General features: G+C 36.0%; 1 protein-coding gene across 3 annotated transcripts in view; it reads right to left on the bottom strand.

Moving 5' to 3' along the window:
- RBM41 (RNA binding motif protein 41) overlaps nucleotides 1-18832 on the bottom strand; it is a 70831-nt gene that overhangs the window by 32928 nt on the left and 19071 nt on the right. For all 3 annotated transcript variants that reach the window (XM_081565374.1, XM_081565375.1, XM_081565373.1), the window contains one exon: nucleotides 515-918. In XM_081565374.1, the coding sequence (XP_081421500.1) occupies nucleotides 515-918 (404 nt within the window). The remainder of the gene's footprint in view (nucleotides 1-514; nucleotides 919-18832) is intronic.

Here is an 18832-nt window from a genome sequence, read left to right as displayed (position 1 = left end):
AATTCCTCAAGGCTTAGAGGCCCTGTGCTTTCACTTTGCTGCTAAGCTACCAGCAATTTAAGTCATATGTCATATGAAAGCCAGGTGGAGCATTCTGAAGAGAAAACGCATGTGGTAATAGTAAACCCTACTCACAACCAGGCACGTGGCTACTAGATATGGTGAGCCTATGAATTTTTCTTCAGTTGAGGGTTTCTAGTGGGTGTGGACTAGAGTCTGATCAAGATTTCTTTAAAATTCTTGTTTTTTAAATAAAATTCTAAGGATAGCTTATGACGTTAGAAAACCACAATGAACAGCATAGGAAATATGCTACTTATATAGTCAGAGCTACTTATATAGCAGAGAATTAATAGTAAAGGTCAAAGAAGAACGCAATCACTGTGCCTATGTCATGATTCCTTGGTATAATCAAAGCTAATACAAAAGTATTACTTTAAGTAGAGGTAAATAAAAATGAAAACAACCCATGTTTTTTTTTTTGTTTGTTTTGTTTTCTTGGTTTGGCCTATACCTTGTTTGGCTCCCCTGGATTATATGAAGAAAACATAGGAATTTTTCGGATCTCTTCCTCTGACAAACGATTTCTCTGGATCTCATCTTCTGGGACAAATTCTATTGGCTGCGTCAGCTTCTTAGGCCCAGTCCAACACTGCTCAGGTGAATTATCAATAACTTTTGCCACATGGAGACTGGGACCTTTACCCTGTGCTGCCTGTTTTCCCTTGTCCTGGAGTAATGACGGGTTCTCAGCTGTGCCACTATCTCCCACTGATGTAGCTGAGACCAGTGAGTGGGAAGCAAAGGGTTCACCTCTCATTAGTTGGAACTCTTCAAGACGCTTTTTCATTATCATCTCTTGGTAAAAACTTTCCAGCTTGTTCATGGGATCACCTTTGTTCTTCTTTTGGGGTTCATCTGGATCAAGACAAAGAGATACGGAAGTTCTACAAAGCCTACCAAAACAACCTTTGACAAATTAATAAAAATTAAACCTTGAATCTCAGATAATGAAACTCTGCTGGGGCAGGTATTCACAACCTGTGAAAAATGACAATAATATATAGCTATGTTATTACAGTGCATCTTGGGCAGGCCCGGGACTATGGTGAGGCAAGTGAGGTACCTGGGGTCCAAAATTGAGATGCTCACTTTCAGGGTCATGTAAGTACATGCATCTAATTGATAACGGCATTTGAAAAAAATGAAACTAGTATGGCATTACCACACTTTACAAAATTAATAATAATTCCTTACCATTATCTACTACTGAATTCATATTCAAATGGCCCTGATTTTCTCAAAGATGTCTTTTTACACTTGGTTCAATATCTAAACCAGCCATTGGCTATTATGTCTTTAAAGCCTCATTAAAAAAAAAATACACAACTTCCCTTTTTTCTCAGCCCTCAAATCTTTTCTCCCCCCAATCCCACTGATTCATCAGAGAAGCCACATCATTTGTTCAGAACGAATGAATTTAACTGGTTGTTCCTCATGATATTATTTACCTTGTTCCTCAATCCCCTCTATTTCTTACAAACTGGTAGTCAAATCTAGAGCTATGCTACCATGTGGCCACTAGCCACATGAGTCTATTTAAATTAATTTTTTAAATGTTATTTCCTCTGTTAAACTACGAATATCAAATGTTCAACAAACACATGTGGCTACCAGATATCATTCTGGGCAGAATAAAGACCATTCACATTATTGTAAAAAGTTGTATTGGATATTGCTGATCTAGATTTGAGTTCAATATTTTTAGGCAAGAATCCTCCATATATTATATAGATGTGTATTTCCCATTACATCATATCATTAGGCACATAATGTTCAGTGGTACCATTTCCAGTGATGTTAAAATTGATCAGTGGATTCAGGTGATTTTGGTCTGATCTTTCCATTATGAAGTTTTCCCATTTGCTTTTTAACTAAGGGGTTTGCATCCATTGATGACCATTGCTTAAATCCATTAATTTATTAAGAGTTGTAAAGTGTGGCTCCCCTAATTCTATTATTTATTTTGCACTTATTATTTCTATTATTTCTTCTGTATTAATTATTTGGGATTCTATAATGGACTTAACGTCATCAACTATTTGGTTTCCCTACATAAGTTCATACAGGAAAAGTAGGACAAATGCTTGATTTGTTTTCCATTATTTTTCAACTATAAGAGTTTAATGAGTTAGTACTTTCAAAGTGTCCAATGGTGACCAATGATTACTTTTAGTATAATTGTGAGACATGTATTTTCATATATTTGATGTGTTTCAATTAAATGTAGTCATTCTTTTTAGTGATCAAATTATTCCACTTAGGATCAGTGCATGTGTGCAAAGTCACTTCAGTTGTGTCCAACTCTTAACAACCCTATGGAATGTAGCCTGCCAAGCTCCTCTGTTCATGGGGATTCTCCAGGCGAGAATACTGGAGTGGGTTGCCATGCCCTACTCCAGGGAATCTTCCCCACCCAGGGATTGAACCCATGTCTCCTGAGGCTCCTGCATTGCAGGCAGATTCTTTACTGCTGAGCTACTGGGGAAGCCCTAGGATCAGTGAAAGTCCCTTAAAATTAGCTCCTGTATTGCTTTCTAGTTTTCTGGCATAGCAAGATGTCTTAAGTTCATCTTGCATATTTCCTGACTCAAACCTGAAATATTTCTCTAAGGACCACTGGCTCCTGTTAATATGAAATAGTATTTAGAAACAACAATATGTTGCTAAATCTGTTCATAAATGTTGAGCTGTTGCTGCTTCTAGGCCTTTTTCAGTGAACAAAGGTAGGAAAACGTTTATGAAAAATAAATCATAAATTTATACTGGTATTTCCACTTCAAATTAAGATTACAAGATTATTACTCAAGTCCATGATTTTTGACTTGTATCTCTCTCACATGTGCTTAGGATACTGGCTCCAAATGATATTAACAAAATTATTTATTAGCTTTTTTCCTACAATATATAGAATTTTAAAATGTCAATAACAATACTAACATGATTATCAACAATAAAACTACTGAATACAGTTTTAAAATTCTTTGCAGTTACTTTTGTCCTTTAAATTATATCCCATTAGGAATATGCAAATATTATTTAAAATCATTTTAAATAACTATTTTCTCTGTATGGTTATGATACCAACTTTATTCATAGTTAGGCTAATTTGCTTCGGGCTGTTAATAAATTTTAGGAATTTATTTTTTCCCTTTGGATTAATTTTTAAAATTATGCAAAACATTTACATGGGTCTGACATGAAAATGAGGGCTTCCCTCATAGCTCAGTTGGTAAAGAATCTGCCTTCAATGCAGGAGACCCCAGTTTGATTCCTGGGTTGGAAAGATCTGCTGGAGAAGGGATAGGCTACCCACTCCAGTATTCTTGGGCTTGCCTTGTGGCTTAGGTGGTAAAGAATTTGCCTGCAATGAGGGAGACCTGGGTTTAGTCCCTGGGTTGGGAAGATCCCCTGGAGAAGGGAAAGGCTGCCCACTCCAGTATTCTGGCCTGGAGAATTCCATGGACTGTATAGTCCTTCGGGTCACAAAGAGTCAGACACAACTGAGTGACTTTCACTTTACTAAAGTGAAAATTGTATTATATAGTACCTTCAAAGAAGTCTCACTTTACATCTCTGTAAACTTCATCCCACTCCTTTCCTTCTCCATAAACAATAATTTTAGTAGTTTTGGCTTTATGGTTCCATTGTTTCTTTTTTGAAATATAAGTAAATAGGCACAAACACATAACACATGCACACACACACATGTGAGTGTTTATGTTTTTATTTAGTTGGTCAGACATGTCCAACTCTTTTGTGACCCCATGGACTGTAGCCCACCAGGCTCCTCTGTCCATGGGATTTCCCAAGTAAGAATACTGCAGTAGGTTGCCATTTCCTTCTCATATATATATATAATTCAGTATATCCCCTTCTAACTTACTATAAACACTGTTCTACAACTTACTTCTTTGCACTTAACAATATATCCTGGCAATAATTCCATGTTAATGTATAGAGCTCTTCCCTTTCCTTCTTATAGTTGCACAGTACTTCACTATGTGGTTGTACAAGAGTTTATTCAACTGCTCCCCTACTGATGCACCCTGGTGTTGTTTCCAGTCTTTACTGCTACTGTGTATAATGCCCTGACAAACAGCCTGTGCATACAGGATTTTGTATTTTCTCAGTATATCTTTAAAATAGATTTCAAGAACTGGCACTGCTGAGATAAAGGGCAAATGTATAACAAATTTTTCTCTATGTATTTATAAATTTCACTCTGTAAGAATTGAACTATTCTGCATTTCCACCAGCAAGGTATAAGAATATTTATGCAAGGATTTCTTAAGACCTAAAAAGCAGGAACTATTAAGGAATATATTGAAAAATTCAACTACATTAAAATTAAAAGCTTCTGTTCATCAAAAATATCCTAAAGAAAAAACTCACAGAATGGGGAAAGATATTTGTTGTACAAATAACTGATAAAGAAGAGAATCACTAGGAAAATGGGCAAAAGAAAAAGGTGCCTTGCAAAAGAGGAAATACATTGGCTAATAAATACAAGGAAAGTGCTCAATATCAGAATTCAGGGAAATACTAATTAAGAAGGGAATACCATATTGGCAAAAAATAAAAAAAGAATACCAATAGCACATGTCAGTGAGGTTGTGGAGCAAATACATTGCTGGTAGGAATGTGCAAATCACTATAACATTATCTACTAACTCTGAATATGCTCATAATATGACCCATCAATTCCACTCCTACATATATACCCTAGAAGAATTTGAGCATAGTGCACCAGGGTACAATAATAAGAATATTTAGATCAGTACTATTTATAATAGCCTGAAACTAGCAAAAATATAAATGTCCATCTAAGAAGAATCAGTTATAAAACTATAGCAAGTTTATATAATAAAATCCTATATTACAACAAAGGCAACAAATTTTGGCTACATATGATCAAGTAGATGAATACACTAATGTATATACTCAAAAGTATTTATTCAGTGGCCATTCTGATCCAGGTACTATTCCAGGTTCTTGGGAAACATTGATAAATAATACAAAGATCCCTATCTTCACAGAACTAAGTGAATTATATGGTATGCTAGAAGGTTATGCGTGCTATGAAAAAGAAAAAAAATACAGCAGCATAAGGGATAATTGGAAGGGCTGGGGGTGGTGGTAGGGTTAGTGGCAATTTTAATGCTTGTCTGAGTAGGTCTCATTGAGAAGGTAACATTTGAGATAAGACTTATAGAAAGTGAGGTGATCTATCATCCTGATATTGGAGTGAGGGCTCCATGGTAGGAAAAAGTTTCAAAAAATTTTTTAAGTCTGAAATTATACAAACTATTTCTCTGAACACAATGGAATCACATTAGGGATCTATTACTAGAAGAAATCTGGGAAAATATAAATATATGGATATTAAACAAACACACTTCTAAATAACCCATAGGTCAAAGAACTTCCAAAGGAAATTTAAAAATATTCTGAACTAAATAAAAATGAAAACTGAACATAACATTTATGGATAGAGATAAAACAATGCACAGAGCTTTAAATACCTATATCAGAAAGGAGGAATGGTTTCAAAGCTATAAGTTGAGCTTCCAATTTAGGAAACTAGAAAAAGAACACACTAAACACAAAGCAAGGAGAAGTAAGAAAATAATAAAGACTACAGAATCAGTGCAACAGAAAACAGGGGAAAAATGGAAAAAAATCAATGAAACCAAAAGCTAGTTCTTTGAAAAGATTAATAAAATGGCAAATCCTTAGCTAGACAAACCAAGAAAATAAGAAAGAAGACAAAAATGACTAAAGTCAAGAATTAAAAGGGAGGCATCATTACTGATCCTTTATCAATAGAAACAATTAAAAGGGAAAAAATATATATAACTTTAGGCCAACAAATGAGAAAGCTTAGATGAGTTGACAAATTCCTAGGAAGATATGAATTATCAAAGCAGTCTTAAGAAGAAAAAGAATAGCTGAAAACTCTATAATAAGAGAGCTTGAATTAGTAGTCAACAAACTGCTCACAAAGAAAAGTCCAGATTCAGATGGTTTCACTAGTGAATTCTACCAAATATTTAAGAAATAATATCAATCCTTCACACTTTCAGAAAATAAAGGAGGAGGTAATATTTTCCAACTTATCTATTATGTCATTATTACACTGAAACTAAAGTTTAAAAAGATACCACAAGCAAAGAAAAATCACAGGCCAATATCTCTCATGAAAATAGACACAAAAATCCTCAACAAAATATTAGCAAGCCTAATCCAGCAACATATAAAAATTATTATAATGATACACTTGTAAGTGGGTTTATCCCAGGAATGAAAGATTGTTTTAAAATATAAAGAGCAGTTAATGTCATATTAACAGATTAAAACTTTAAACCACATACTCACTACAGTAGGTGCAGAAAAAGCAGTAAACAAAATCTAACACCCATTCATGATTTTCAAAAAACCCTCAAATAACTAGGAATAGAAGGGAACTTCTTCACCCTGCATGGGGTAGGCACCAAAGATGTCTGCACCCTGCACCCTGGTATCTTTGAAAATGGCGCATGGTTACAGTGACTCTGCAGATGTGATTGTCACTGATTATGGAGGTGGGCCCAATGTAATTATAAGGGTCCTTACAAGAAGGAGGAAGAAGGGTCAGAAACAGTAGGAGATGCAGGATGGAAGTAGAGGTAAGAGTAATGTGAGGAAGGGGCCATGAACCAAGAAATGCAGGCCTGATTCCAGAAGGTGAAAAAGGCTCCCCTAGAGAACCCCAGAAGGAATACAGCCCTGTGAACATCTTGATTTTAGGACTTTTGACCTTTAGAACTGTAAGAGAAAAACTCTGTGTTGCTTTAAGCTGTTAAATTTATGGTAATTAGTTACAGCATCCATAAGAAAGCAATATATTTCTAAAGGTATGCACAAAAAATCTAGAGGTAAGATGATAGTTAATGGTTAAAAACTGAATGTTTCCCCCCTATGACTGGGAACAAGGCAAGGATGTCTGCTCTCACTATTACTGAAATAAATTGTAGAAAATCAAAATAAAGGAAGATACCTTCCATATTCATGGATTAGAATATTCAATATTATTAAAACGGAAATTTCCCCAAATTGAATTAAAAGATTCAGTACAGTCCTTATAAAAATTACAGCAGGCCCTTTTTTTGTAGAAAAATTGACAAGCTGCTTCTAAATTTACATGGAAATACAAAGGACCTAGAATAACCGAAGCAATTTTGAGAAAGATGAACAAAATTGGAGGAGTTATACTACCTGATTTTGAAACTTACTATAAAGGTAAGGAGGTTCCAAGTGTAAGGATAGGCATATATATTGGCATATAGATCAAGGGAACCAAACTGAGTGTCCAGAAATAAACACTTATATTTATGATCAACTGATTTTTCTACAAAAAATCTTCCCTGGTGGCTCAGTCAGTAAAGAATCCACTTGCGATGCAGGAGACCCAGGTTTGATCCCTGGGTCAGGAAGATACCCTGGAAAAGGAAATAGTAACCCATTCCAGTATTCTTGTCTGGGAAATCCCACGGACAGAGGAGCCTGGTGGCTAGAGTCCATGGGGTTGCGAGAGCTAGACATGACTTAGTGACTAAACCACCATCACCATTTTTCTACAAAAATGCAGGGACAATTCAATGGGGAAATAATAATCTTTACAATAAACAATGCTGGGACAACTGGATATTCAAACACAAAAATATGAACTCTGATCCTTTATCTTAACACAGAAAAATGAACTTAAAATAGATAATAAATGTAACTGTAAAGGCTAAAACTATAAATATTCTAGAAGAAAACATAGGAGAATCTCTTTCTGACCTTGAATTCAGCAAAGGTTTCTTAGATAGGATACCAAAAGCACAAATCATAAAAGAACAATTTAATAAATTGAACTTCATTAAAATTTTAAAAAATTGTTCTTCAAAATACATTATTAAGAAAATAAAAAGAAATAGACTGGAAGAAAATATTTGCAAAGCATATATCTTGTAAAAGACTTGCATTCAGAATACACAACGAACCTTCACCACTCAATACTAAGAAAGCAAACAACCCAGTCAAAAACTGGGTAAAAGATTTACAGAAACTATAAAACTCTTAGAGGAAAACTTAGGCAGAACACTCAATGACAAAAATCAAAGCAAGATCCTCTATGACCCACCTCCTAGAGTAATGGAAGTAAAAACAAAAGCAAACAAGTGGGACCTGATTAAACTTAAAAGCTTTGGCACAGCAAAGGAAACTATAAGCAAGGTGAAAAGACAACACTCAGAATGGGAGAAAATCATAGCAAATGAAACAAATGACAAAGGATTAATTTCCAAAATACATAAGCAGCTCATACAACTCAATGTCAGAAAAACAAACAACCCACTCAAAAAGTAGGGAAAAGACCTAAACAGACATTTCTCCAAAGACATACAGATGGCTAACACATGAAAAGATGCTCAACATCGCTCATTATTAGAGAAATGCAAATTGAAACCACAGTGAGATATCACCTCACACCAGTCAGAATGGCCATCATCAAAAAGTCTACAAACAATAAATGCTGGAGAGGGTGTGGAGAAAAGGGAACGCTCTTGCACTGTTGGTGGGAATGTAAATTGATACAGCCATTATGGAAGACAGTATGGAGATTCCGTAAAAAAACTAGGAATAAAACAACCATACGACCCAGTAATCCCACTCCCAGGCATATACCCTGAGGAAACCAAAATTGAAAAAGACGCATGTATCCCATTGTTCATTGCAGCACTATTTACAATAGCTAGACCATGGAAGCAACCTAGATGTCCATCGACAGGTGAATGGATAAAGAATCTGTGGTACATATACACAATGGAATATTACTCAGCTATAAAAAGGAACACATTTGAGTCAGCTCTAATGAGGTGGATGAACCTTGAGCCTATTATACAGAGTGAAGTAAGTCAGAAAGAGAAAGCTAAATATTGTATTCTAACGCATATATATGGAATCTAGAAAAATGGTACAGAAGAATTTATTTACAGGGCAGCAATGGAGAAACAGACATAGAGGATAGACTTATGGACATGGGGAGAGGGGAGGAGAGGGTGAGATGTATGGAAAGAGTAACATGGAAACTTACATTACCATATGTAAAATAGATAGCCAACAGGAATTTGCTGTATGGCTCAGGAAATTCAAACAGGGCTCTGTATCACCCTGGAGGGGTGGGATGGGGAGGGAGATGGGAGGGAGGTTCAAAAGAGAGGGGATATATGTATACCTATGGCTGATTCATGTTGAAGTTTGACAGAAAACAACAAAATCCTGTAAAGCAATTATCCTTCAATTAAAAAATAAATAAATTTATTTTAAAAAAAGCAAAAAATAACCTGGGTTAAAGATTTGAATAGACATTTCATCAAAAAAGACATATGAATGGCTCATAAACACATGAAATAGCATCAAGATTATTTGTTATTACAGAAATTAAAAATAAAACTAAAATTAGATACCAGTACATACCCACAAGAATAGCTGAATAAAAAATATGCCATAACAATTGTTGGCAAGGATATAGAGATGTAGGAATGCTCATACATCACTGATGAGAAGGTAAAATGATACTTCCACATTGGAAAACTGTTTCGCAGTTCCTCAAACATTTGTACATAGAGTTTGACCCAGAAATTTTAAGTATTTCTGTATGATCCAGAAAATATTCACTCAAGAGAAATGAAAACATATCCACACAAAAACTTGCAAATGAATGTTTATAGCATTGTTCATAATAGCCCCAAAGTGGAAACAACTCAGTATCATCAAATGGTGAAGGGATAAACAAAAAGTGGTATATCTATACAATGGAAAACTCTTTAGCAATAAAAAGGAATGAATTACTGATACATGCTACAATATGAACAAACTTCAAAAACATCATGCCACCTGAAAGAAGCAAAATTTCAAACATCAAATATTATGACTCTATTTATATGAAATATTTAGAAATGACATATTCATAGAGACAAAGATGTAGGGTAGACATGGGAATTTATTTACTGCAAATCAGTTCAAGGGAATTTTGCAAAGTCAAGGAAAAGTCCTAAAATTGGATGTAGTAATGACTGTACAATTCAATAAACTTAATAGAAAGTACCTAATTGAACACAATAGGTGAATTTTATCATATGTAAATTGAATACACAGAAGAACTATATGAAAAAGGTCTTAATGACCAGGATAACCACAATGGTGTGGTCACTTACCTAGAGCCAGACATCCTAGAGGGTGAAGTCAAGTGGGCCTTAGGAAGCATTACTACAAACAAAGCTAGTGGAGGCGATGGAATTCCTGCTGAGCTATTTCAAATCCTAAAAGATGATGCTATTAAAGTGCTGCACTCAATATGTCAGCAGATTTGGAAAATTCAGCAGTGGCCACAGGACTGGAAAAGGTCAGTTTTCATTCTGATCCCACAGAAGGGCAGTGCCAAAGAATGCTCAAACTACCACACAACTGCACCCATTTTGCATGCTAGTAAGGTTATGCTCAAAATCCTTCAAGCTAGACTTCAGCAGTATGTGAACTGAGAACTTCCAGATGTACAAGCTGGGTTTCAAAAAGGCAAAGGAACCAGAGATCAAACTGCCAACATTCGCTGGATCATAGAGAAAGCAAGGAAATTCCAGAAAACATCTACCTCTGTTTTGCTGACTACGCTAAAGCCTTTGACTATGTGCATCATAACAAACTGTGGAAAACACTTAAAGAGATGGGAATACCAGACTACTTTACCTGCCTTATACCTCTTTATGAGGGGAGTAAGGGCCTCTTGATGAGAATGAAAGAAAAGAGTGAAAAAGTTGACTTAAAACTCAACATTCAAAAAACTAAGATCATGGCATCTGCTCTCATCACTTCATGGCAAACAGAAAGGGAAAAAGTGGAAACAGTGACAGATTTTATTTTCCTGGGCTACAAAATCACTAAGGATGGTGACTGAAGTCATGAAATGAAAAAAATGCGGTGTTAGGAAGTGTTCTAGTTTCATTCTTTTACAAGTGGTTGACCAGTTTTCCCAGCACCACTTGTTAAAGAGATTGTCTTTTCTCCATTGTATATTCATGCCTCCTTTGTCGAAGATAAGGTGTCCATATGTGCGTGGGTTTATCTCTGGGCTTTCTATTTTGTTCCATTGATCTATATTTCTATCTTTGTGCCAGTACCATACTGTCTTGATGACTGTGGCTTTGTAGTAGAGCCTGAAGTCAGGCAGGTTGATTCCTCCAGTTCCATTCTTCTTCCTCAAGATTGCTTTGGCTATTCGAGGTTTCTTATATTTCCATACAAATTGTGAGATGATTTGTTCTAGTTCTGTGAAAAATACCATTGGTAGCTTGATAGGGATTGCATTGAATCTATAGATTGCTTTGGGTAGTATACTCATTTTCACTATATTAATTCTTCCAATCCATGAACACGGTATATTTCTCCATCTGTTTGTGTCCTCTTTGATTTCTTTCATCAGTGTTTTATAGTTTTCTATATATAAGTCTTTTGTTTCTTTAGGTAGATATATTCCTAAGTATTTTATTCTTTTTGATGCAATGGTGAATGGTATTGTTTCCTTAATTTCTCTTTCTGTTTTCTCAATATTGGAGTATAGGAATGCAAGGGATTTCTGTGTGTTAATTTTATATCCTGCAACTTTACTATATTCATTGATCAACTCTAGTAATTTTCTAGTAGAACTAGAACACTTCCTAACACCGTACACAAAAATAAACTCAAAATGGATTAAAGATCTAAACGTAAGACCAGAAACAATAAAACTCCTAGAGGAAAACATAGGCAAAACACTCTCCGACATAAATCACAGCAGGATCCTCCATGACCCACCTCCCAGAATATTGGAAATAAAAGCAAAAATAAACAAATGGGACCTAATTAAAATTAAAAGCTTTTGCACAACAAAGGAAACTATAAACAAGGTGAAAAGACAGCCTTCAGAATGGGAGAAAATAATAGCAAATGATGCAACAGACAAACAATTAATATCAAAAATATACAAGCAACTTCTGCAGCTGAATTCCCGAAAAATAAACGACCCAATCAAAAAATGGGCCAAAAAACTAAACAGACATTTCTCCAAAGAAGACATACAGATGGCTAACAAACACATGAAAAGATGCTCAACATCACTCATTATTAGAGAAATGCAAATCAAAACCACAATGAGGTATCATTTCACACCAGTCAGAATGGCTGCTATCCAAAAGTCTACAAGCAATAAATGCTGGAGAGGGTGTGGAGAAAAGGGAACCCTCTTACACTGTTGGTGGGAATGCAAACTAGTACAGCCACTATGGAGAACAGTGTGGAGATTCCTTAAAAAACTGGGAATAGAACTGCCATATGACCCAGCAATCCCACTGCTGGGCATATACACCGAGGAAACCAGAATTGAAAGAGACGCGTGTACCCCAATCAATGTTCATCGCAGCACTGTTTACAATAGCCAGGACATGGAAGCAACCTAGATGTCCATCAGCAGACGAATGGATAAGGAAGCTGTGGTACATATACACAATGGAATATTACTCAGCCATTAAAAAAAAATACATTTGAATCGGTTCTACTGAGATGGATGAAACTGGAGCCCATTATACAGAGTGAAGTAAGCCAGAAAGAAAAACAACAATACAGTATACTAATGCATATATATGGAATTTGAAAGATGGTAACGATAACCCTATATGCGAGACAGAATAAGAGACACAGATGCACGGAACAATTTTATGGACTCTGAGGGAGAAGGTGAGGGTGGGACGTTCTGGGAGAATAGCATTGAAACATGTATATTATCATATGTGAAACAGAACACCATTCCATGTTCGATGCATGTGACAAGGGCTCAGGGCCGGGGCAATGGGATGATCCAGAAGGATGGGATGGGGAGGGAGGTGGGTGGGGGGTCCAGGAAGGGGAACACATGTAAACCCATGGCTGATTCATGTCAATGTATGGCAAAAACTATTACAATATTGTAAAGTAATTAGCCCCCAACTAAAATAAATAAATTCATAAAAAAAAAAAAGAAAGAAAAAAAAAAAAGAAAAAAATGCTTCCTTGGAAGGAAAGTTATGACAAACCTAGACAGCATATTAAAAAGCAGAGACATCACTTTGCTGACAAAGGTCTGTCTAGTCAAACATATGGTTTTTCCAGTAGTCATGTAGAGATGTGAGAGTTGGACCATAAAGAAGACTGAGTACTGAAGAATTGATGCTTTTGAATTGCGGTGCTGGAGAAGACTCTTGAGAGTCCCTTGGACTGCAAAGAGGTCAAACCAGTCAATCCTAAAGGAAATCAATCCTGAATATTCATTGGAAGGACTGATGCTAAAGCTGAACCTCCAATACTTTGGCCACCTGAGGAACAGAGGAGACTCTTTGGAAAAGACTCTGATGCTGGGAAAGATTGAAGGCAAAAGAAGAGGGAGGCAGAGGATGAAATGGTTGGATGACATCATTGAATCAATGGACATGAGTTTGAGCAAACTCTGGGAAATAGTGAAGGACAGGGAAGTCTGGCGTGCTGCAGCCCATGGGGTCCCAAAGAGTCGAGAACACAATTTAGCAACTAAACAACAACAAAAGCTGCTTAAAAAATTAAGAAAAAACTAATCAGTTTCATAAAATGTTCTAAGAAACAGAATAAAGAAAATATACTGAAAAATTAAAGAACAATTGAACAAATGAAAAGATATATCATATTTACATTCCAAGATTTGAAGATACATATTATAAATATGTCAATTGTCCTTAACTGATTTCTTTGATGGAAACTCAGTCAAAATCACATCAGAGAGAAAGTATATGTTTGTGTGTGAATGTGTGCATGCATGCGTGTGTGTGTGTGTAACTTGATGAGCTGATTCTAACATTTCCATGGAAAAGCAAAGTACCATAAGTAGATAAAACTCTTTTGAAGAAGAACAAGGTGGAAGAAATTGCCCTTCCACTGTACAAGGTATCGAGACATAAAAAAGCTAAACTTATGATACTGATTCTGTAATAGTTAAAAAGATCAAAGGAATACAGAAGAACACCCATGCATATATGAATACCTGATATATGACAGAGCTAGAAACACTATAACAGTGCAGGGACAATATTTTCAATATATGGTGTTGGGATAGAGGGTTATCTATATGAAAAAAACTGGAATCCTTATTTCATATTATACATATAAATCAATCAATTTAATGACTTAAATGTGAAAGGAAAAAATAATAAAGTTTTTAGAATAAAGGACAGTATCTTCCTGAGTTTATGTAGGGAAGGATTTATTAATCAAAACACAAAAGCACTAAGGAGAAATGAAAAATTAATAAATTTAATTACATAAAAAAGAAGAACTTTTGATTCATCAAAAGATGCCATAAAGGCAGTGAAATGAAAAGCCAAAGAATGGGAATAGACAATTTCAACACATATAAGGTGACAAAGAGTAAGTATCCAAAATGATAAAGAACTTGTACAAATTTATAAGAAATGAATATAAGATTAGAGATGAAATTTGGAGATGGACTATTCATGACATATAATCACAACACTTTTCTAACATCCTCTTCTCTATAGCCGTACTGAAGTAAGTAGTAATCACTGAGATCTTCTATACATATCCTAGGGCTTTGGGGTTGAACTATTGTTTTGATACATGCTTAGTGACCTCTGAAACAAGACTGCATTTGAATATTTAGTGAGTTTGCGATCAACATGTACACATCACCTTACTTACTTATTTTTAAACTTTTTATTTTGTATTGGAGTATAGCCAATTAACTATGCTGTGATAGTTTCAGGTGGACAGCAAAGAGACTCAGTCATACATATACATGTACCATTCTCCCCTAAACTCCCTTTCTATCTAGTCAGCCATATAACATTGAGCAGAGTTCCCTGTGCTGCACAGTAGGTCCTCACTAGTTATACACATTTCTATATTTAAAATGAATAACCAACAAGGTACAGCACAGGGAACTCTGCTCAATGTTATGTGGCAGCCTGGATGGGATGGGAATTTGGGGGAGAATGGATACATGTATATGTATGGCTGAGTCTCTTTGCTATCCACCTGAAACTATCAAAACATAGTTAATCAGTTATACTCCAATATAAAATTTTAAAAAGTTTTTAAAAAAGAAAAGAGACTGCATCTGGACACAGATACAAACAGATGGAAAGATATTCATGCAGGAAAAAGACATTTCTACATTTCCTAAATGAGCAAAAGAACTAAAGAGCCATTTCACAAAGGAGGCCATCTGAATGGTCAATAAATGAGAAGGTTTCTGACCTCATTAGATATCAAGAAAATAAAATTAAAATCACATTGAAACAAACAACATAGACCTAGACTCCTGAAAAATATCAATGTCCTGAAAACCAGACATACAGACAGAGTCACTTGCACGCACATACACATACACACACAGTCAGGGAAACTGTCCTTAAGCAAACTAAATGCAATATGTGATCCCTGATTGCATCCTGGATTTAAAATTGAGAAATCTAATCATAAATTTTTAGATAATATTGGTGTAACTGTTAAATATCTTAAGAGTGATCATAATACTGTGATAATATAGGAGGATGTGTTCTTAGGAGATACATAATGAAGTATTTAGGAGTAAAACTTCTTAATGTCTCTTATTTTCAAATAGTTAAGCAATAAACAAACCACACATACACATATACACCATTCTCATGCAGATGAACAGAGACATAAAGCAAATGTGGCAAAATGCCAACAATTGTTAAATGTAGGTGAAGGGTATAGATGTACTATTCTTTCTATTTTTGTCCACATTTAAAATTTTAAAAATAGAAAGCATGGAAAATAACACTTTACTAAAGATTAAGAAAATAAAACGCAATATAAGTGAATGCTAATGTTCAGCAAGGGGAAAAAGAATACAATAAAATACAAGCAAATACCTATTGGATTCGAGTTTGACAATACCTAGCATGGGGCAAAGATATGGAGCAACCTGAACCGTCACACATGGTTGGTGGAATTTTAATTGGGAAAATTCCTTCATAAAAGAGTTTACATCTATTAAAGCTGAAGATGTGTAAACTCTTCACCCCTTAACTCCACTCTTAGACCCCCTGAAACTCCTGCACATGTGTCCCAAGATACATATACAAGAATGATCACAGTAGCAGCATGGATACTTACACCACCATAAATGGAAACATCCACATGTCCAACCATGGCAGAATGAATAAATAAAAGTTGATATGTTCAGATAAAGGAATATGATACTGCAATGACCATGAATGAACTATGGCTACACATTGCAATATGAATGAATCTCACAAATACAATGAAGTGAGTGAAGTCGCTCAGTCATGTCCGACTCTTTGCGACCCCATGGACTGTAGCCTACCAGGCTCCTCCGTCCATGGGATTCTCCAGGCAAGAGTACTGGAGTGGGTTGCCATTTCCTTCTCCAAGGGATCTTCCCGACCCAGGGATCGAACCCGGGTCTCCGGCATTGGAGGCAGACGCTTTAACCTCTGAGCCACCAGGGAAGTTCGATATTATGTAAAAAAAGAAAGACCCAATAGAATAGACTACAGTTCATCGGTATAGTGCTTAAAAACTGGCAAAACTGAACACTGCTTAGTGCTGTATGTATGGGTGGTAAAAATACAAAGAAGTACATAGAAATTATTATCACAGTCAGGACAGTGGTTATATCTGATGAGCAGGGAGTTATGATTTTTGAAGGGCATATAGTGACTTTTGGAGTATTAGCAGTGTTCAATTTTTTTATCCAACTGAACATATGTTTTAAGTACTTTTTGGCATGATCTGTTTCATTATCCCTTTCAAATTTATGTTTACCCAGAACCTCAGAATGTAATCTTATTTGGAAATAGGGTATTTGCATATATAATTAGGTAAGATGAGGTCATAGTGGATTAGAGTGGGCCCTAAATTCATTGACTTATGTCCTTTTAAGAAGATCATGTGAATACACAGACACACAGGGAGAATATCATATGATGATAGGAGCAAAGACTGGTGAAACATCTAGAAACCAAGGACTGTCAGCAACCACTAGAAGCTAGGAGAGAGCTGTCGAGCAGATTCATTCTCACAGCCTCCAGAAGAAGCCAACCTTGCCAACTTTGATTTGAACTAGCCTCCAGAACTGTGAAAGAATAAATTTCCGTTGTTTTAAGCCATCCAGTTTGTGGCATTTTGTCAAAGCAGCCCTGGGAAACTAACACCTAAAACTGTAGAAGTGATTTTGGAATTGGGTAATGGGTAGAAGTTGGAAGAATTTTTGAGATGCTTGATAGTAAAAGTTCGGTTACCTTGAAGGGACCATTGGTAGAAACATGAATGCTAATAACAGTTCTGGTGAGTGCTCAGAAGGAAGTAAAAAAGACAGTAAAGAAAACTTCTATCAACTTCTATCATCTTAGAGAACACCTATATCATCATGAACAAAATTTTGCTAGAGATATGAACATTAAAAGTACTTCTGGTGAAGCCTTAGAAGGAAATGATGAACATGCTATTGAACACTTCAGTGTTATTAAGTGGCAGAAACTTGGCTGAATTGAGTTCTGCTGTTGGGTAGAAAGTTTAACATAAATGATGAACTTGCATATTTAGCTGAAGAGATTTCCAAGCAAAGTGTGAAAGATGTAGCCTGGTTTCTCACTGATACTTATAAAATGAGAGAGGAGTGAGTTAAATTGAGTAAGTATCTGTTTAAAAAAAAATTCAGAACTTGATGATTTGGAGAATTCTGAGCCAATGCCCTAGAAAAAGGGCCAATGGTATGTGGCTAGACAAACTTTAGACAAACTTTCACTGAAGAGATTATGTATGTGACTCATGGATCCAGTCAACCTTTTCAGCAGAAGCCAGGAACAGACAAGGGGTTATCCAGAAAAGATCTGTCAAGAATCCTTATATCTAATGGTGTGGTTCTCTTGACATACACAAGAGACCAAGAAGGTTTATAAGGATTTTATACCAGCAGAAACAGTGCCAGCCTGATGTAAAAGTGACAGAGACAAGCTAAAATGAAGGGCTGGGGCAATGGGATGACCCAGAGGGATGGGATGGGGAGAGAGGTGGGAGGGGGGGTTCAGGATGGGGAACACATGTAAACCCATGGCTGATTCATGTCAATGTATGGCAAAAACCACTACAATATTGTAAAGTAATTAGCCCCCAACTAAAATAAATAAATTTATTAAAAAAAAATGAAGGAAGATAAAATGAAGCCGCAAAAGCCAGAGAGGGTGGGGCTGTAGCTTCCCTGGTAGGCTAAGATGATGGAGCTGTCCCAGAGTACCCAGAGAGCAAGGCTACCCCTGGCGACCACAGGACAGAGCACTGAAGCCAAAACGTTACTCTTAGGACTTGAAATCTAATGGAATTTGCCCTACTGGGCTGCTAACTTGCTTTAGAACAGTAACCCCTTTATTCTTTCCTTTTTGCCCTTTCAGAATGGGAATGCCTACCCTATGCCTGTCTCACCATTGTCTAGTTTCATAGGTCTCCGGACAGAAGGGAATTTTGCCAGTGGAACATACTCAGAGTCCACCAACACCTGATTTAGATGAATTAGATAATGAGATTTCAGACTTTTTGAGTTGATATTTAGATGAGATTTGGGACTTAGACTTGATGCTGAAATAGGTTAAGACTTTAGGGGATATTGTGATGAGGTGAATGTATTTGCATGTAAGACAAATATGAA

This window comes from Giraffa tippelskirchi, chromosome X (genome assembly GCF_054371585.1).
Source record: "Giraffa tippelskirchi isolate mGirTip1 chromosome X, T2T-mGirTip1v1.2.pri, whole genome shotgun sequence".
NCBI lineage: Eukaryota > Metazoa > Chordata > Mammalia > Artiodactyla > Giraffidae > Giraffa > Giraffa tippelskirchi.
Note: the sequence above shows the minus strand (reverse complement) of the source record. Positions and strands in the feature narration are given on the sequence as shown.